Here is a 22,044-nt window from a genome sequence, read left to right as displayed (position 1 = left end):
TTTCTGCTTGTATCACAGCTTGGTATGACTCCTGCTGTGCCCAAGACTGCAAGAGACTGCAACATTTCGTGAATGTAGCCCAATCCATCATGATCTGGAGGAGGGAACCGAGTGTAGGGTGTTGAAATTTGCAGATGACGCCAAGATTGGGGGAACGGCAAATTGTGCGGAGGGTGTGGAGAGTCTGCAGAAGGATCTAGATAGGCTGGGCGAATGGGCCAGGAAATGGCAAATGGAATTTAATGTTGGCAAGTGTGAGGTGGTCCACTTTGGTAGGAATAATGGTAGGAAGGACTATTACTTACGTGGCGAAAAACTGCAGCAGGCGACGGTGCAGAGGGACCTCGGGGTCCTTGTGCATGAGTCGCAACAACCCAGCTTGCAGGTGCAGCATGTGGTCAGGAAGGCGAATGGGATGCTGGCCTTCATAGCGAGGGGGATTGAATATAAAAGTAGGGAGGTCTTGCTGCAGCTGTATAGGGCATTGGTGAGGCCGCAGCTGGAGTACTGTGTGCAGTTTTGGGCGCCGCACCTGCGCAAAGATATTTTGGCCTTGGAGGGGGTGCAGAGGAGGTTTACTAGGCTGATACCGGAGTTGAGGGGGTTGAGCTATGAGGAGAGGCTGAATAAACTAGGCTTGTACTCGTTAGAGTTTAGAAGAATGAGGGGAGATCTCATTGAGACGTATAAGATGATGAATGGGATGGATAGGATAGAGGTGGAGAGACTCTTCCCGCTCAAAAAAGACAGTAGGACTAGGGGGCACAGCCTCAAGATAAAGGGGGGGCAGTTTAGAACGGAGTTGAGGAGGAACTTCTTCACTCAAAGGGTGGTGAATCTCTGGAATTCTCTGCCCGTTGAAGTGGTGGAGGCTGCCTCGCTAAATATTTTTAAGACGCGGGTTGATGGGTTTTTGATAAGAGAGGGGATTAAGGGTTATGGGGAGAGGGCGGGAAAGTGGAACTGAGCCACGACAGATCAGCCATGATCTTATTGAATGGCGGGGCAGGCTCGAAGGGCTAGATGGCCTACTCCTGCTCCTATTTCTTATGTTCTTATGTTCTCCTATCCATTGGCTCTGTCTACACTTCCTGCTGCCTCAGCAAAGCACTAGCCTTATTAAAGACCCCATGCACCCTGGACATTCCCCCTTCCACCTTTTTTTCCGTCGGGAAAAAGATACAAAAGTCTGAGGTCACTTAGCAACCGACTCAAGAACAGCTTCTTCCCTGCTGCCATCAGACTTTTGAATGGACTTACCTTGTAGTAAATTGATCTTTGTCTACACCCTAACAATGACTGTAATATTACATTCTGCACACTTTCCTTCTCTATGAATGGTATGTTTTGCCTGTATAGCACGCAAGAAACAATACTTTTCACTGTATGCTACTACATGTGACAATAATAAATCAAATCAGGATTTGAACATGCTGGTATCTGATTAGGTGAGGATTGTGAGATATAAGGGTATTTGGCATAGCAAGGGTTAAAGTAGGACTGCAGAATAGTACCACCCACAGTCTGATGTAAAGGTCACTTGACAAGGGACTTGGGACAGTCAAGCAGTATGTATTGACCTGTGTAAAAGTCAGCGTAGTGTTAGCCCAGAGCTGGCGCACATGTAAATAGCCATGTTTTATCAGTAGATACTATTGTGCAACTGTAAAAGGGTTTGAAACACTTAGTGAGACCTACAGAACAAGCTTTTACATCACATTAACAGCTCATGAACGCATTCAAACTGAAGAAGTTAGTGAACGATCTGGAATTGGAAAAACTAAACGAGCAGCCTTTACCTGACTGAAGTGCAACTGAACTGAAATTGCCTGAAAAAAATAGCTCCATTGCTGACTTGAAAGGTTGAGGAAAGTTCCCCCGTGCAGCTAAAGGACTCCTCCTGAGCAAGGTCCATTGTGAATCCAAGCAAGGCCGAGCAAAAATTGAATTCTAAAGCTGAACCACCCTTTAACAGCCTGAAGATATTTAATCACTCAAAGCAGTCCATTTCTTTAATCACCACAGATTCAGAAGTCACTCATGCAGATAGCTCCAAGAAAAATAGAGTGATAATAGCAAGGGATTTTAACTTTCCCAACATTGACTGGGACAGCCATAGTATTAGAGGTTTGGATGGAGAGAAATTTGTTGAATGTATTCAGGAGGAATTTCTCATTCAGTATGTGGATGACCTGACTAAAGAGGGGGCAAAACCTGACCTCCCCTTGGAAATAAGGAAGGGCAGGTGACGGAAGTGATTGTGAGGGATCATTTTGCGACCAGTGACCACAATTCCGTTATTTTTAAGATAGCTATGGAGAATGATAGGCCTGGCCCAAAAGTTAAAATTCTAAATTGGGGCAAGGCCAATTTTGATGGTATCAGACAAGAACTTTCAAAAGTTAATTGGAGGAGTCTGTTGGCAGGCAAAGGGACACCTAGTAAGTGGGAGACTTTCAAAAGTGTGTTAACCAGGATTCAGGGTAAGCACTTTCGTTTTATAGTGAAGGGCAAGGCTGGTAATAAAGAGATCTAGGGGTACATGTTCATAGCTCATTGAAAGTGGGGTCACAGGTGGATAGAGTGGTGAAGGAGGCATTTGATATACTTGGTTTCATTGATCGAAACATTTAATACAGGAGTTGGAATGTCTTGTTTGAAGTGGCACAAGGCATTGGTAAGACTTGGTGCAGTTCTGGTCACACTATTATAGAAAGGATATTATTAAACTAGAAAGAGTGCAGAGAAGATTTACTAGGATTCCTCTGGGACTTGATGGATTGAGTTATAAGGAGAGGCTGGATAGGCTGGGACTTTTTTTTCTGGAGCATAGGAGGCTGAGGGGTGATCTTGTAGAGGACTATAAAATAATGGGGGGCATAGATCAGCTAGCTAGTCAATATCATTTCCCAAAGGTAGAGGAGTCTAAAACGAGAGGGCATCGGTTTAAGGTGAGAGGGATGAGATACAAAAGGGTCTAGAGGGACAAAATCTTTTTCACATAGAGGGTGGTGAGTGTCTGGAACAAGTTGCCAGAAGTTGCAGTAGAGGTGGATACAATTTTGTCTTTTAAAAAGTGCTTGAACGGTTACATGGGTAAGATGGGTATAGAGGGATATGGGACAAGCGCGGACAATTGGGACTAGCTTAGTTGTTTTTTGAAAAAAAAGGCCTGTTTCCATGCTGTAAACCTATATGACATGACAGGTGTACTCCATTTTGAAAAAAATGGAAGTTTTAAAAATTCATCCAAAGTTGGGATCATCTTTTAATCACCCTAACATACTCCAAAGATGTACTAAAGAGCCTAAACCATTAAAGTTAAAGGCTTAGAATCCCTACAGTGAAGGAGGTCATTCAGTCCATCATGTCTGCACTGACATTTAGCATGTCCAATCCACCTAACCCATACATTTTTGGACAGTGGGAGCAAACCAAAGCACTTGGAGGAAACCAACGCAGACATGGGGAGAATATGCAAATTCCACATAGACAGTCATCCAAGGCCAGAATCAAACCTGGGCCCCTGGCACTGTGAGGCAGCATACTGCAACCATGCTGCAAAAAAAATCAATCCCTTTGAAATTGTGTCTGTTATTGTGGCTGGAGACCAGGTGTCGATTGGGTGCCATTAGAGAAAAATATTTTAATGCAAGCTATTGATGAATTCTCAGCCAGCTTTGATGAGATGTTAGAAGTCATTAACAAGTTTTTTAATCGTCAAATGGCGGAACAACCAGGGCATAAAAAGTGAGATTGAATGCTCCCAATAAGGCAAAAAAGGGCAAAAGACAATACCCAAGCAAACTACACGATGTTGGCAAACAACATCAAAGCAATGAGATGCACGAGCCAGAATTTAGTGCAGAGAAAAGAAGAGGCAGAGGAACATAGCCTTAGGGTTCAGGTTTGGCGATTTAAGACTGAGATGGGGAGTAAATTTTTCATTGGAGGTTTATGGATCTTTGGAATTCTCTACCTCGGAGGACTGCGGATGCTTAATTGGTAAGTATGTTCAAAGCTGAGTTTGATATATTTTTGGACTCTAAGAGAAATGAGGATTAAGCAGAAAAGTGGTGTTGAGGTCAAAGATCGCAGCTTCACAGGGATGTATAGTTTAATTCTGCTCCTATTTCTTTTATGTTGTTTTCTGATAAAAAGAGTAAATCAATTTTATAAGATTGCCATATGACAACAGCTGCATTTATATAGTGCTTTTTACACTTCCCATGGCATATCATAGGAGTGTTTTCTGACAGATTTAGACACGTGCACATAGGGAGATGTTCGGATGGACAATTAAAAGCCTTATCATGAAGGTCAGCTACAGGACTATCTTAAAAAGCGGAAAGTGATAGAGGGGTGAGAAATTTAGGGAGCGAATTCCAGAACTTAGACACCTGAAAGCTTGGCCACAAATGATGAGATGTTAAAAATTGAGACAATACCAAGAATGTTAGAATGCAGAGTTCTCAAGATGCAAGGTGAGGGAGTTTAAATAAATGTGAGGTGCATGCATGTATCCTACAGGAAGATTTGGTTGTTTATGACGTATTTGCTCCCTGCATGGGTAATTCTAGTTTGTATAACCACATACCTTTGTAGCTGAAAGAGTACACTGGTCCAGAAATCCTAACAGCATAGATACTGGATTCAGACTTACCCCTAGACCTGAGAGAGTGACATTCATGAGGTGGAAGTAGATGATCTTGGTGATATAGAAGGAATGGGGTCAGAAGCTTAGCTGAGAATCATTGGGCAAAGAGATTGCGCTCAACCTGATTTAGCTTTGAATGGTGGCCATGCGGGTTATGGAGGTGAATGGGGTTCATGGTGGTGAATGAAGGCAATTATCTCAATTTTCTATCATGTAACTGGATAAAATTTCTGCGCATCCAATACTGGATGTCAAACAAGCAGCTTAACAAATCAAAAGCAATGGATGGGTGGGGAAATGTGCTAGTAATGTAGAGGTAGGTGCCATCCACAGGCTTGCTTATCCCAAAACCATAAAATCCCACCCACGTTCAATGGACCTTCCCATGCGTCGCCTCTCGCCTGCTCCGATCCCCGTGGCGAGCGTGGCAGTAAAATTCCGGCCTTGGAGTCTGACACTTGAAATTGCTGAGGGACAGCATGAGGTTCTGAATACATTCTTGGGGACTGCGAAAGTAAGAGAGCTGGAAGAGGGGCCACTGTCAAATTCTCTGGCTGCAACCCGCTGGATCAAAATGGATAAAAGCAGAAAATACTGGAAACACCCAGCTTGTCAAGCTGCATCCGCTAAAGAGAAAAATATAGTTAATGTTCCAGATCTGGGCAATTTTGTTTGTTATTGGGCAAGAATGAAACATGGTGACAGCAGGCCCACTTTGCTTGATCGTAGAATCATAGCATCCCTCCAGTGCAGAATGAGGCCATTCAGGTCATTAAGTCTGCACCGACCACGATCCCCTAACCCCACATATTTACCCTGCTAATCCCATGACACTAGGATCAATTTAACATGGCCAATCAACCCAACCCACACATCTTTGGAGTGTGAGAGGAAACCGAAACACCTGGAGGAAACCTACACAGACAGATGGAGAATGTGCAGACTCCACACAGTGACCCGAGGCCAGAACTGAACCCGAGTCCCTGACGCGGTGAGGCAGCAGTGTTAACCACTGTGCCACCACGCCATCCAGTGATGGTGGTGGAGAGATTTTGGAGGATGATAGCATGGCCAAATATGTTAAAGTGAGCAGACAGATTGCAAGAATGAGGAGGGCTAGAGTAACACGGTCGGTGTTATATAGGATGTCATTTGAGATTTTGATTAGGGTGGATTTGGCGGCAGTGCTGTGACTGAAACCTTGTGGAGAGCTTCAAACATGGAAAAAAATTGACACGTATTTGGGAGGTGATCAGATGTTTGAGAAAAGTGGTTTTGAGTAGGGTTGAAGGGAACGCAAGTGAAGCAGTTCCTGAACGTTGAATAAACAATGTGGACAGGCTTTATACGATTAAAAGCAAAATACTGCGGATGCTGGAATCTGAAACAAAAGCAGAAAATGCTGGAAAATCTCAGCAGGTTTGACAGTATCTGTGGAGAGAGAATAGAGCCAACGTTTCGAGTCTGGATGACCCTTCTTTATATTCTTTCTTGGTACTTGAAAAATCGCAATGCCCCATGAGCTCTGGAAGAAACCAATGGACAAGATTTCACTTCTTAAAACCTTTACTGCAACAATGAAATTAAAACCAATATGAATTAATTATGATTTAGCAGACAAATTATATTTGGTAGAAAGTGTAAATTATTAAATTGCTGATAGCACAAAGACAAAGGCTCTGATTTTACCGGCACACCCACCCTGAAATCGTGGTGGGTGAGGCTTGCAGAACAGCATTCTCTGTTGGCCTCGGGCACAATCTTACAAGCCTCGGGCGGGCATGCCAGTAAAATTCCTGTAAAAGTGTCTCAGATTTCTCAGCTAACGCTCTTAGCACGTAAGTGGCACCACATGAAGTCCTGAAGTATTTCACAACTTGAACTCCTGTGGTAGGGTTCATCTACTCTTCATCAGCAAGTAGCCCCCAACAACTGCTTTATTCTATTCAGGGTTGATGGATATGATTATCAGCACATGGCGCACTTCTGTAAAGCCTTCTTCATTTGGTTCCCCACAGCCGTGATGGTGCAGCTTTCCCAGAACAACTGTCATTTTGACTACTCAATAACATCCTGGTGTATGGTATGATTGGCTCAGGGAAAAACCACCCAACTCTAGTCTGGAATGTTCACAGTGCTTTTCAGAGCCTCAGTCCTATTCTGACCATTGGCAGAAACATAGTGACTATTAAGAGCCTTGTGTCTGTTTTGAGCACAGGCTGAAACCCTGACTCTCAACACAGTTCTTTCTTCCCAATTTCCTTAACAAAAGGCATGGACTCATTTCTCAGAAGTCCAATTTCATAACGAGGTAACCAAATTAATCAAATCCTCCTGACAAACATGAACAAGTTTTCTGTTTCAGTTAGAGACAGTATAACACACTATATCATAGCTTCCACATTTACACCGTTAATAGTTTTGTCACTACCATCTGTCTGGATCCTTCCACTGGTTCTGTGTTGCTGGACCACTTGTTTGATATCCGGACTAGAATAAGCCAGACTCCCCAACTACCATCTCAAACACAATTCCTTCACCTTTGATTCCCACACTCACCCTGGTTACTGTTCATATTGGAGCTTCTAATACCATGCTGTCTCCTTCAGAAAGACTGTTTATTTCCATCTTCATAACACTGAAGTGCCCTCAGCCCATTTGACACTGAAGCCCTCATCACTTTCTTATGTAAGCATTCCATTGCTCTTCTGACTCATCTCCCAGTTGGCAAACATCTACAAATTTCCATTTAACTAAAACTCTGTTGCCCCATCTTACCCTCAAGAAATCTATCTCACCTGTTAGTCCTATATTTACTCACCTACATTGTTTTCCAGCTTCTCCAAAGCTTCATGGTTAAGGACGTTGTATTCTAGAATTTGTATTTATATAACGCTTCTCATTAACTTGTGTTGCCCCAAGCACTTTGTAGTCACTGTTATTTTGTCTCTTTCTTGTCCTTTGACGTGCAGGTGCCCAAGCTTATTATTTGAGGTGTTTAGCAGGGTTCCCATAGGTATGTCAATGATTGCTGAAATGAGTTTTTGATAGCACAATTTTGCTGCAAATAGAACAGGATATCACAGATGACTGAGTTTTGGACAAATTGCTGACTTGGGATTTCCCCTTCTTGCATCTTCACTCTGCCTCTATTATGGGCTTGCTTTTGAAGGAGATTGCACTGCTGTTTTGGTACAGCGAACCTGGGCATGCTTCTCCCTGAACTTGAAGTCAAATTCAAAAATCTTCAGAGTGTACTTGTAGCACTTCTTTCAGCCAAGTGACCTATCTGCTCTTAAGTATTGTGAACCATTCCAGTATATCTGTTATCAACTTTAGCTCCATCCATTCTCTACACTTCTGCTGATATTCTGTTAGCGTCCTCTTAGTAAACGCTGACTTAAAAAGAACCTGTACGTGTTTTAGCCTTGGTTGGCACTTCTAAGCATATATTCCTTCTATCGCTGTTTGTACATGTGATAAAAGGACCGGGTATGGGAGAGATTTAATGTTGAATGCTAACACAAACAAAATAGGGTTTTTGTGTGCAGTTAGCAAACGTTTTGATTTAATTTTACATTATTTTTCTAGGAGCAGGATACAGAATTCATGAAATTCAAGCTGGCAGCCACCGAGGCAACCTTTCTGTGATGGGGCTTCAAATTCACTTAGTCTATGACCCACAGGGCTGGTGTTGTGTCAGCATCATCACTTTTGTTTGGCTTTATAATACTCTCTTCGTTCCCAAACTTATACTGTACCCTCACTATGAAGAGGAACATATTCCAGCTGCTCTGATAGTGCGTAAGTAGCGTTGGTTTCTTTTGCCCTTGTTCAACTGGACATCATAGTTATTGCAGTTTAATTGCTAACTCACAGGGTAACAGTAAATTATAAAACTTCCTTTTAAAAAGTACCTGGATGAGCACTTGGCACACCATAACATTCAAGACTGTGGGCCAACTGCTGGTAAATGGCATTAGATAGGAGGATGGTGTTTCACATGTGCAGATTCAATGGGCTGAAGAGCCTCTCCTGCACTGTGTGATTCTAGAAGAATGTTACAATGTGATGTTCTGCCACTTAGGCCATTCGTTCCCAAGCGTCTTTACTGGAAGGGAGAGGTAGTAAACAGGTTGGATGGGAGACAGTAGCACAATGGCAATGTTACTGAAATAGTAATCTAGACACCCGGAGTAATACTCCAGAGATACGAGTTCAAGTCCCACCCTGGCAGCTGGCAGGATCTAATAAGTAGAATCTGAAATTGAAAGCTGTCTTGGTAAGAGTCATAACAATTTACCTGCTTCACTCACATCCTTTACGGTAATCTTTGCTGGTTATACTCATGTAATGATGTTACTCTAGACCTTCAAGCATGTGGTTGACTCCTAATTGCCTTATAAGTGGTTTCACAAACCACTCAGTTGTATCTACCTGCTAAAGCAAAGTCAAAAATAAATAAAATCAGATGGATGCCCTGGCATGAACCTAGACAGCCAAGGCACACTCTGAGCAGTCAACCCTTTGAAGTTATCCTCACCAACATCAAGGGGATTATGCCAAATTATTTTTTTCTTCAGTCTTTCATGGGATGTTGGCATCACTGGCAAGGCCAGCATTTGTTGCCTATCCCTAATTGCCCTTGAGTTAAGTGGGTTGCTCGGCTGTTTTGGAGGGTATTTCGCAGTCAGCTACATGGCCGTGGGTCTGGAGTCATGTTTAGATCAAACCAGATTTACTTCCCTGAAGGACATTAGTGAACCAGATGGGCTTTTACAACAATTGATGATAGTTGTCACGGCCACCATTACTGTGTTAGGGAGAGTTGTCCCACAGACTTGTCAAGCAACAGCCTAACATAGCCACACTCAGAGTTATAGAATCATAGAACCCTACAGTGCAGAAAGAGGCCCTTTGGCCCATCGAGTCTGCACCGAACACAATCCCACCCAGGCCCTACACCCATATCCCTACGTACTATACCCAATAATCCCTCTAACCTACGCATTCCTGGACAGTAAGGGGCAATTTTTTAGCTTGGCCAATCAACCTAACCCGCACATCTTTGGACTGTGGGAGGAAACCAGAGTACCCGGAGGAAACCCACGCAGACTCGAGGAGAATGTGCAAACTCCACACAGACAGTGACGCGAGCCGGGAATCGAACCCAGGACCTCAGAGTTGTGAAGCAGCAGTGCTAACCACTGTGTTACCGTGCCGCACGACACAGTAGCACAATGCCTGACAGCACAATGTCTCATATCTTTCATCCACAATCCTTGGGTATGTCATGTCCCACCAGTGATCGCAGCACAGTGGTGTGCAGTCAGCAAGGAGTTGCCTGGGAGTTAAGAACATTGACTTAAAAACCATGAAGTGTGATATTGACAAGGAAACCACCTCCTGATTACCACCTACCACCCTCCCTCAGCTGATGAATCGGTACTCCTCCCTGTCGAATACCATTTGGAAGAAATATTGAGGGTCACAAGGGCGCAAGATGCTCTTGGTGGACTTCAATGTCCATTACTGAATATCGACCACTAGGCTGAACTGGCTATGGACTACATGGCTGAATAGCACCACTAATATGGACCTAGCTGAATAGCGCCACTAGTCACTGTACTGACTCAGTCCCTGAGGCTGCCAGGCTGGGCCTGCGGCAGGTGGTACGAGGACCAACAAGAAGGAAAAAACTACTTCACCACTTCCTCACCAGTCTACACATCACAGATCACCACACAGTCCTTGTGGGCACAAAATATTCATTGTGAGAATGTTCTTCATTGTGTTGTGTGACATTACCACCGTGTCACCAATATAGTGGTTGCAAGAGCAGTCTAAAGCTGGGATTGAATTCTCAGAGCCTGTCCACAATCTTTCGAGCACAAGTCAGGAGTCTGATGGAATATCCTCCACTTGTCCGATTGGGAACAGCTCCAACAACTCTCAAGAAGCTCGACGCAATCCAGGATGAAGCAACTCACTTGATTGGCAGCCCAACCACAAACATTCACTCCCTCCACCACTGATGCACAGTGGCAGCAGTGTGTACCATCTACCAGATGCATTGCAGTAACTTGCTAATCCTCCTTCGACAGTACCTTCCAACTCATGACCTCTACCTCTGAGAAGGACAGCTTCAACAAACACATTGCTCATCACCACCTGCAAGTTTCCCTGCAAGTTACATCTCATCCTGACTTAGAACTACGTCTCCGCCAGTCACAGTCCTGGAACTCCCTTCCTAACAGCACTATGGGTATACCTACACCACATGGATTGCAGCAGTTCAAGAATGCAGGTTCTTAGTTGGCTTGGAAGAATGCTGGCCTTGTCACTGATGCTCACATCTCATATATTAAATATTTAAGAAAAAGTGATCATAGCCAGTGTCTGGGGGAATTGATTTGGATTATTTATTGAATTGCTGATTTTCCAGCATGATTGACCTCCAGGGGGAAGTCTCTATCTGCTTGGTAGTGCACCAGGTTTCTGAACATCTCATATGCAGGTAAAATAAGTTACCTAGAAAATTCATAGACTCCGATAGTGCATTCGGCCCATCACGTCTGCACCAACCACAATTCCACCCAGGCCCTACTCCCATAACCCCTGCCTTTACCCTAGCTAGTCCCCCTGAACTGAGAGTCAATTTAGCAAGGATAATCCACCTAACCTGCACATCTTTGGACTGTGGAAGGAAAGTGGAGGAGCCCTGAGGAAATCCTCTGATCTGATTTTTGCGAGCTTCAGTTCTCTTGTCCTTGCTAATTATTTTACAAAAGGCTATACTACACAAACTGAATTAAAATGAATATTTTAAAAGAGCAACCTTTTACTTAGCTTTAATTGCTTGGTTTTGGGTCTTTGCCAACTCATTCCATCTGCACAATTCTGTTCCTCTGCACTGTCTTATTAAAGATGTGGGACAGAATTGATAGCCTCAGTTGTATCTGTGTGAACCCAGGGCTACATAGATGCCAAAGTAAATTGTCAAACGTCGGTACACTTTAAGAAAGACATGTTAGAGAGCAGTAGCAATATATAATCTAAATCTCATAACTTTGATAGCCCTGTTTTTGCATCATACTTTTACAAATAGCCCTGATTATCAGAGATGACCTATAGGTGTAATAAGGGGTGTAACCAGCAGAAAATGCAATTATCTTCAAAAAAATAAAACGAATATCTTCTTTTTTAGTTTATTACTTGGTGTCGTTGTGCTGTGTAACATCTCTGGTGAGAGCTTCCATCGCTGACCCAGGGCAGCTACCACAGAACCCAGAACTATCGTTTTCAGGTATGGCGTGTAATGCAGTTTCCTATCTGTTGAGTGATATACATTCTGGACAATGTACTGTGATCTTTTTGCGAATGTTGGTTTGAATGTACTGTGTGCTTCTCATGTATAACTCACAATACTTCCATGACATTGCTTTCATCTTTTCTCATCACTATCCCCTTACTCCATAGTTTTATTCTTTCTCTCATCATTTGACATGGGGTGAAGCACAGCAAAAATGCTTTGCTTCATTTCCTGACTTCTGATACATGTGCGTTGTGAAGACTATGTTGTATGACGTGCTTGTGCTGGAAACGGTGCAAGTACCCTGCAACAGAGTTTAAAGTATGCTTATTTTAATTTATGCCAGTTTAGCTGTTTTACGGGAACCTGGATTTATGAAAACACAATTGTTAATATTTATTTAAATTGAGTAAAAATTGTGAATATGATTTTGTATATACTATTGCAAAATGAGTGATGCAACATTAGGAAGGATTGGAGCAAAAAGTGTTGGGTCATCTTAGTCTAATCCCCCTCTTTACTAATCTCTAACCTTGTTCCCATTTAAACAATTATCCAGCTTCTCTTTGAAGAAATAAGTTAATTACATCCAACTGGAAATTTTTTTGGATTAATTAGAGAATGAAAAAAAAGTATTTTTATGAATTTGAACTCTATCCTCTGTAGCTTTTTTGTCTCAGTCCAAGTCTAAGAGCTTGCTTTAATTGACATCATTAATATTTCTTATCGTTAATTCACTTGAATCTTTCACTTTTTCCAACTGGATCTTTTTAATGTGGGCTGCCGCATGTGTACAATTTCCCCGTAGCTAAATCGTAGAATTGTCCCAGACCCACTCTGAACCCTTACTAATAAAGGAAGGTAGTAGTAATTACACATATCTTATTCTGCATGTGATCTCAGACTGTTATTTTGTGCAAGGTTAAAGCAATTGGTTTTGGCTTTAGAAGAACCCTAGTATTTGATTAGCTTTGAGAATAACCACACGTTGACTTAAAGTGTAGATAAAAATTATTTTGAATATAATGGTTTCTGTGCTGAAGTAACATTTTGGAGTCCACATGTGACAAATGCAGAACTTCATCTCAGCTATAATGAGAAAGTATCCAATGTACCCATGCACCACGCTGATATGGCATTAGTCGGAACAATGTGAATTTAAATTTGACTTCAGTGAATTGAGACCCAGGCATGGGGCTGATTACTTGGCTCCCAATGCACTGTTGACGGTGTCCACATTTTTCTAGCCTTTCACATTCCTCGGCAGGAACAAGCTGATCTTACCCCAGTAGGAACTAGTGCTGTCAATTTGTCTTCTGAGGAAAGAAGATGTGGAGGGGATGGTGAAAAGCAATGGAATAAAAAATAGTCACTTTACTTGTTGGTCCCTCAATGCCCATGTCACAGTGACAATTGGCAGATGGACCACTGGTCAGGTAGGTGCTCCTTTTAAATTTTGGGGGACTTTTCCCAGTCTAAATATTTTTGATGCCCGAATGAATTGGACACAAGGTTGTAGCAGAGGTTCCAAGCATCCTCATGGCACTGGCACTTGTTGAGCCCCTGGTATTACAGGTTTTGGACAGTCATTATTTGTGGTGCCCATGTTTTGAATCCATGGTCGTGCTGAAAGCTCCATCCAGAGATATCACATTTCCCTTTTAGTAACCAAAATTCAACTATGCATAGTTTTCAGGTCCTGGAAATGTGTATCAATGGTATGCTGTGCTTGTTGTTTTATATAATATTTTGCTGTTGAAACCTTTATTTAGAATCTGAAAGCTGTGTGATTTTCCCCAAGGACTTGCCTCTCCTGTTTTTTGGCTAGATGGTTTCTGCATTGGCACGTGTAGAACGGTTATGGAAATTGCTACTCACATTGGGGATAATTTTAACTCCCCAAATTTGGTGGATTTACCCCAACACACCTTGAATCCTTCTCTCTAGTTTTAATGTAGGTGAAATGGGAGAGGAGGAATGTGCAATAAGGATGACCAATTTGCTCTCAGGAGGCTGTATGGCCTTTTTAGGGCGGCTGTCTTCATTTTAAAATGTTTCTATTTTTAGCTTAACTTAGCTGGGCTTCCCGAGCTTCAGGAAGCCCAGCAGGTCCAGTAAAAGGAAGGGGAAAGAGCTTGCTACATTAAGGAAGTACATTGTCAGCACTGTTTATGGGCCTGGGACAGCAGAAGTCAGGGAAAGTAACATAGATATAATATTACTGGATTAGTAATCCTGAGGCCTCAGTTAATGCTCTCGATACATGAGTTCAAATCCCACCATAGTAACTGGAGGAATTTGAAGTTAATTAATAAATCTGAGACAAAATGCTTGTGTTGTTAATAATAATGATGAAACTACCAGATTATTGTGGAAAAAAACAATTCGCTTCACTCATCGGTTCACAGTAAGAAATCTGCAATCTTTACGAAGTATAGCCAGTGCATGACTCCAACTATTAACCACCCTCTGCAATGGTGTCACAGTTACATTGCTGTATTATTTGTAAAGACTTAGTGACTAATTGTTACGCACAAGTACGCCCAGGGTGCCACATTTCCTGCTGTACTGCAGTCATATTCCAAGCAACAATGTATGGGCCCAGCAGCCTCCGAATGAGCTGCAAGAAATATACTCAATGAAGCTTGAGTATTTTGAGTCTAATAGCGTGATTATTTTGTAGCTGTGGGAACCAGCCGACATAACAATATCAAACCGCTCAAGCTGTATCAAACCCCTTCTTTAAAAAAAAAAGCACTGTGGGTATACCTACATCACGTGGACTGCAGTAGTTCAAGAATCTGGCTCACCAGCACCTTGAGAAATTGTGGATAGGCAATCAATTCTTGCCTTGCCAAAGATGTTCGCCTCCCAAGGTGAATAAAAGTAAATCTCTGTTATGAATTTTTCCACCACCGCTAAGCAATCCTGATCCTGGGTTTCGACAATGTGTGTGTCATTGGGAACACCTGTATTTCCAGCTTCTTTTGCAGAAACATCGCCATCCCATGGAGTGACCCAGGGGCCCACAGGGACCCCAAGGGAGGAGGAAGGGCTCGAGCCCGTGCCAGGGCCTTCCCACCCAGGAGATTGCAGCTCTGGTTATACCTTCCTGACACCAGGGCATCTCTTTGGAGAAAGAAATGTTACAGCTCGTTAAACTTTTTGAGATTAATGTTTCATCAAATACTCTTGTCAAAACAGCACGGTGGCACAGTGGTTAGCATTACTGCACCCTTGCCCCTTCTGTCTTGGAGTCCTACATTCTCCTGCAACATTGTAGCATCAGAACGGTGGGGCTGGGTACGCTGTGTTAGCGAGTTTCTGTGGTGAGCTGGAGGGTGATGACGACTTGCTATGTGCTATTGCGATTATGCACTGGTGCAAACTAGCCTGAGTCCTACCAGAGCTCCACATCCACGCTGGCACCTGGGCCTACTTCTAGGTGGTGGGTAAGGGAAGCACTAAACCCCAATACAGGGCTCTGGGGTGGGGTGGGGAGGTGGAGGGTTGGTGGGGTGCGTTGTTGGTGAGGGGGAAGGGAAGCTCTCATAGGTTCTGGAGATGCCAGGGCAGATGTAGTAAGTCACTGCCAATGCATGCCACCCGCTGTAGCCAGTGAATTATTTGAACGCCTTGATTTCCTCAGTAGCAGTGCATTGAGGCCTCCCCAACTGATATCAACATGTAGGGTCTCTCAGGCAACCGTTGGGGTAACTACATCAACTGTGAGAGACAAATTGGAGACAAGTTAGTCAGAGGGGTGGGGTGAAATGACATTTACTGTTGTCAATAACAGTGTCTTCAAAATAAGTGAGAATATCAAAATATTTTGGGCTTTAAAATGCCCAAGTCTACCAAGTGTTACCCTTCACCCATGCCATCTTAGTGCCACTACAACTTCTTAACCTCATGTTGCCTACCACCATGTCTTGGTGCCTCCCCAGGATGTATATCAGAGGCAGAATTGCCCAGCTATCTACCACACTCCATGGCCTGCGATGCCTTTGGCGAGCATCCTTTGAAGGGCCTGGACCTTGAGGGTCCCGGCCGGCTTTCAGGTGTCAGGGACATATTCATGACGCTTTACTCATCCCGCTGCCCCTGACATACCCTGGTGTCAAGAAGGTGTGGGCACAGCTGCAGTCTCCTGGGTGAAGGCCCCAACACCAGCTTTGAGCCTTTCCTCCTCCCTTGGAGTCCCTGTGGGCCCCTGAGTAACTCCATGGGGTGACGGTGTTTTTGCAGTGAGCTCCAAAAGCTCCAGCATCACCTGGCCCTGTCGGTTCTGCAGGACAACCTGCATTCTTGCCATGGTGGTCGAGCCCTCTGCGATGGCCCTCTGAGTCGGGCACTGCCTGTCAATTAAAGCAGGAAGTGCCTTCTGAGACTGGGCCATGCTCTGCAGCCCCTCAGACGTGGCCCTCTGTGGGTTCATTCTGAAGGGCTGTTGCTGTAGCCTGCTGTGTCTCAGTGCTGGATCTCCTGCAAGCTCTGCAGCCTTTCACCCATGACAGTCTGTGAGTGGGCCACATTCTCAGAGCCCGCAGTGTTACAGCACTCTCCTGCTGGGTCTCCCGTAAGCTCTCAAGCCTTCCAGCCATGGAATGCAGAATTTCAAGAAGCCTGCTGAGGCCCTCAGCTGTGGTCTATGGTGACTCAGCCGTGCCCCCCGGGACTCCACTGACGCCTGCTGTGACTTGGCCGTTGCTTGGAACCTGCCACCCATGGTGAGGATCTGGTAACCACAGTTATATAAATACTGTGGTTACCAGAGCAGATCAGAGGCTAGGAATACTGCAAGCAACTCACCTCCTGACACCCAAAGCCTGTCCACTACCTACAAGGCACAAATAAGGAGTGTGGTGGCATACCCTCCACTCGCCTGGATGGGTGGGGCTCCAACAACACTCAAGAATTTTGACACCATCCAGAACAAAGCAGCCTACTTGCTCTTCCACAAACATTCGTTCACTCCACCCCCGATGAGTGGTAGTAGCTGTGTGTATCATCTACAAGACACATCTAGAAGGACAAGGGTAGCAGACACCTGGGAACATCACTATCAACAACACCCTCCAAACCACTAATTATCATGACTTAAAATATATCCCCATTCCTTCACTTGCTGGGTCAAAATCTTGGAGCCCTGTTTTTGGTATCACTGTGGGTGGACCTACACCACATAGACTGCAGTGGTTCAAAAAAGCAGCTTCCCATCACTTTCTCAAGCAATTAGGGATGGGCAATAAATGCTGGCCTTGTCAGCGATACCCATATCCCACAAATGAATAAATTAAAATTTGTGAAAAGATAATGGAAAGAGGAGTTTGCTCTCTTTTCTGATTATGAGTCTCACCACAAATGAATATTTGGCCTCTTATTCATAGGCACAATAAGTGTCATTGAATTAGACAGAACAATTGTACCAATGAAATCTAACTTGCTTAGCGTGTGAGTGGATATGTTTCAATTGCAGCTTTTGAAGTAAGTTGCCATGACAATGAAATAGCTAATTTCCCAGTCAACTTCCTCCTCTCTGAATCCTCCTGAAAGGAGATCGGATTCCACAGGTATTGCATATTCAGATGGTCATGATTGCTGTGGTTGGGGATGGGCTGCTGTCGGCTGTCATTTGAATCCTATACAGTTGATTTTTACATTCCAGGTAGAAGGAATTCTTGGCTGGAGAGTAAAATTCATGGTTGATCCAATCTTGTCAGTGTCTGACAAGGTAATTGGGCTAAAATTACTCTGGAGTCTTGTCAGGTCACTTGGCTGTGGGATATTGCAGCAATCACTTGGTTCCCAGCAGGGAGAGGCCAACGAGAGTAGGCCTTCCATCCCGGAAGTCTCAGCCGAACCCGTATCCAAGGTCACCATTGCAAATGTCAAAGCAGCCTTTTGAAAGTCAATCCGTGGAAAATGACTGGCTCAGATTGGATATGTGGACGAGCTTTCAGATCCTACACAGGCGTTTTTCCTGACATCTTTAACCTCTCTTAACACCAGTCTGAGGTTTTTGATCTTTTTCAAGAAGATGACTATCATCCTGGTAATATAAGCCAGGTGGTATGCCTTAGTGACTATTGATCAATGGCTCCGAAATCCATTGTCATGAAATGCTTTGAAAGGTTACTCATTGCACAAATCAGTTCCAGCCTCCAAGATTGCCTGGATTCACTTCAGTTTGCCTATCTCTGCAACAGGTCCACAGCAGAGGCCATCTCCCTGGCTCTATACTCAATCCTAGAACACCTAGATTACAAAGACACCTATGTCACCTATAACTCAACTGGACTCAGAAACTCAACTGAACTCACCATATAAACTCAGTGGCTGCAAGAGTAGGTCAGAGGCTAGGAATACTGCAGCAGGTAACTTCCCCAAAGCCTACCCACCATCTACAAGGGACAAGACAGTAGTGTGATGGAATACTCCCTGCTTGCCTGGATGAGTCCACTTGATTGGCACCACATCTACAAACAAGCAATCCCTCCACCACTGACACTCAGTAGCAGCAATGTGTACTATCTACAAGATGCACTACAGCAATTCACCAAAGATCCTTAGACAGCATCTTCCAACCCACAAACACTTCCATCTAGAAGAACAAGGGTAACAGGTAAATGGGAACACCACCACCTGCAAGTTCCCCTCCAAGTCACTAATCACCCTGGCTTGGAAATATATCGCCGTTCCTTCGCAGTCGCTGGGTTAAAATCCTGGAATTCCCTCCCTAATGGTATTGTGGGTCAACCCACAGAACATGAACTGCAGCGATTCAAGAAGATAGCACCACCTTCTCAAGGGCAACTAGGTGTGATCGCAGCCAGCGATGCCCATGTCCCACGAATGAATAAAAAAAAGACTCCTATTTATTGACTACAGTTCAGCCTTATTCATTAAACTAATCTCCAAACCCAATTGCCTGAGGCTCGGCTCCTACCTCTGTGACTGGATTCTAGACTTCCTAACCCACAGACTGCAGTCAGTAAGGATAGGCAACAACATCTTCTCCAGGATCATCCTCAACAGTGGTGCCTCACAAGGCTGTGTCCTCAGCCACTTGCTGTACTCCTTATAAACCAATGACTGTGTGGCCCAATTCCCCTCCAACCTGATTTTCAAGTTTATTGATGACACCTCAATAGTGGCTCAGGTCTCAAAAAATGATGAGATGGAGAACAGGAAAGAGATAGAGAATCTGGTGAACTGCTGCAATGACAATAATCTCTCCCTCGACAGCAACAAAATAAAAGAGTGAGTCATTGACTTCAGGAAGCATAGTGGAGGACATGTCCCTGTCTACATCAATGGGCTCCATTTAGCCCACTAACCCCCCTAACTGAAGACACTAAGAGACAATTTAGCATGGCCAATGCACCTAACCAGTACGTCTTTGAAGGAAACCAGAGCACCCAGAGGAATCCCACGCAGATACGGGGAGAACGAATAGACTCCACACAGACAGAGATCCAGGCTGGGAATTGAAGCCAGGTCCCTGGCGTTGTGAGGCAGCAATGCTAACCACTGTGCCGTACTAAATTAATAACCAGTTACCAACTTACAAAATAAGCAAATCCAAATTGTGCAATCATAGAGTATTAATGTTGCACTTGCACTGACACGTCCTACATTGGAATATATCTGTTTCAGGCAATCAGTGGAGATGCGAAGTCAGTTTGGTGATATAACTCCCAAGCACACAGAATCAATCAATCATCAATTAACAATATCATTGCGTGTGGTTGTGCAAAGTCGAGTCTAACTTAGAGAAGCAACATTTAACCAAAGACCCGCTAGACCACTGGGCCTACATCAAATTAATTTTTAACAATAAAATAAATTAAATGCACTTCCAGCATGAAAAAATTAGCTGCAGAAGAAACATTCTTCCTTTGTCACTAAGCTGAATTCAAGGTGGCAGTTTAACCAGGATTCTGTTGGCCTTTCTGCTGTTACTAATATGGAGACCGGACACTTGGGTCTCCTCCAAAGTTGCTGTAACATCCTCAACCAATGGCTGATACTTTTGGTTATGTGAAGGACTTTCTAGACAGACTTCAACTTGTTCCTGACACAGAGAACCATTTACCTTCTGCTAGCTTGTAATCTTTTGCAATAGTTCCTTAGTGTTATAGGTTTAGGTCCAAGAATAATTTTATAACTTTGTGCTCTGACAGGGGGCTTTGTTCATCAGCAATACGTATCAGAAATTTGGGTGAATTCAATGCCTGATATCCTGACCATTTGCAACCAAGGCTCTTGGCCAGAACTGCAGAATCAGTCTTCTGGTATCACCAGCCCAAATCCAAGAGCAGGAAACTCTAATCATAAATCAACTATAGAGTAAGAATATCACAAAGCCACTTTAGGTGGCTGTTTCAATGAATTATCATTGTGGTTTTACAGGTTTTATTTCAACAACTGTACATCATAATTCTCCTGAAGTTTTCAAACATCTATAGTATCAGAGTTCACTGATGGCAGCAGCTGAGATCTGCACTGAATGTTGCATGAGTGGTAAACAGAAGGCGGGGAGTCCTTAAAGTGCAGCCTGCCCTACTATAGGTTCAAGGATGCGTTGAGTGAAGGTTCCCACATTCGGAATCCTTACCACTGGTATGTTTCTTCAGGCTGGCATCGTGGTTGGGCATCCTCTATTTCAATTGTGAACATAAACCACACTGAGGTTCTGCTGAAGATTGCTATATTGGCTCTTTCTCTCATTAGTTTCAGACATCTGGAAATCTTTCAGTGCATTGAAACCGAAAGCATGTGTATGATAAATAAAACTAACTCAAGAATACTATGTCAGGTTTACTCATATTGGTCAAATGTGGACTTTAGGAATTTTCTTCCAGCAATGGAGTGGTCATCATGGCACTCATCATGAAAACAAGATTATATATATAAGGAACGTTACAGTGAATACTTTTTTTTTAAATCATCCACAGAATGATATCGACTCCCGTTACAATGAATATATTTATTGGCTCAGATTTTGCATTTTATGCATACAAACAAAGCATGCAACAAAATCATTTCTGACAGTGTCACTTAAAACTTTCCATCTAACAAATCTTTACACTTAACCAAAGCATGTGTGTCCTTCATGGTTCAGCCAGTGACAAGAGCTGGAATGCGGCAGGGGCAATTCTCCCTCGGTGTACGTGAACAGGCGGTGGTATGTGGTGACTAGAGGATTTTCACAGTAGCTTCATTGCAGTGTTGATGTAAACCTACTTGTGACACTAATAAATAACCTGAGCTAAAAAAGATATTAATTTCCCAGCCAGTCACACTGGCAGAATCTTCCAGTCCTGCTGACAATGCACTTCTGCCACGGCTTTTGCTGCAGTGGAGGGTTGGGGGGCGGCGGGGCGGGGGGGTGGTGTTCATTTAATGGAAAACCCAGTTGACAACAGCGGCACCATAAAATCTGGCCAATGGCAGGCCATCTCTGCCGCCACAGATCAGACGGGAAAATCTGTCCCATTGTATATCATTCTAATGTAAAAGTTTAATTCACATAGAGACACATGTCACAAATTGACCAGAGCAAGTATCTTTCAATATGAACTGATGCAAGATACTGCATATTGAACAATATTAATATTCAGAATTGACGTTGTCATCTGAACCCATATTGTAAACTATTTCTGAAATGGCATTTTTCATATATGATATATCTGAGATGTGTAGGTACTCGATACCCGATTGCGACTTTTAAATTTTCATGTTAGTATGGTTTTGAAAGCTTTTGAAAATGGCTGGTTTGGAATTATACTTTTCTGTAAATTGGCAATTCTGTGGTAATATTACCAGATCCATGCTGTCCTAGCAAAAAAGATGTGACAGCAAAGCTAGCAATCTAAATGAGAATGGAGTACTGTACTCTGAAGTGAAAAGGAGCAGTTGGTGAGAAGGTAATGGCAATGACACAATGATTTGATTTGCTATAATGGGAGCAAGATTAGCTCAGATGGTAATGGATATTTTTCTGGATGATTTTTTTCCTGGATACCAGCCAGGAAAGTGGCTAAAAGAAGCATATGGGATCCTGCGTTTT

General features: G+C 43.5%; 1 protein-coding gene across 4 annotated transcripts in view; it reads left to right on the top strand.

Annotated features, from left to right (window-relative positions):
• The window catches only part of zdhhc21 (zDHHC palmitoyltransferase 21), an 84,656-nt gene that overhangs the window by 4,603 nt on the left and 58,009 nt on the right, over positions 1-22,044 (top strand). For 3 of the 4 annotated variants that reach the window (XM_080188535.1, XM_080188534.1, XM_080188536.1), the window contains 2 exons: positions 8,249-8,461; positions 11,865-11,963. In XM_080188535.1, the coding sequence (XP_080044661.1) occupies positions 8,308-8,461; positions 11,865-11,963 (253 nt within the window). In that variant the 5' untranslated portion in view covers positions 8,249-8,307. Of the gene's footprint in view, positions 1-3,984; positions 4,006-8,248; positions 8,462-11,864; positions 11,964-22,044 lie in introns of those variants that run through there. The other variant, XM_080188537.1, reaches the window with a different exon arrangement.

The sequence above is a fragment of the Carcharhinus amblyrhynchos genome, chromosome 5, assembly GCF_965287045.1.
Source record: "Carcharhinus amblyrhynchos chromosome 5, sCarAmb.v2.hapA, whole genome shotgun sequence".
Taxonomy (NCBI): Eukaryota; Metazoa; Chordata; class Chondrichthyes; order Carcharhiniformes; family Carcharhinidae; genus Carcharhinus; species Carcharhinus amblyrhynchos.
This window is presented reverse-complemented; position numbering and strand designations above follow the sequence as displayed.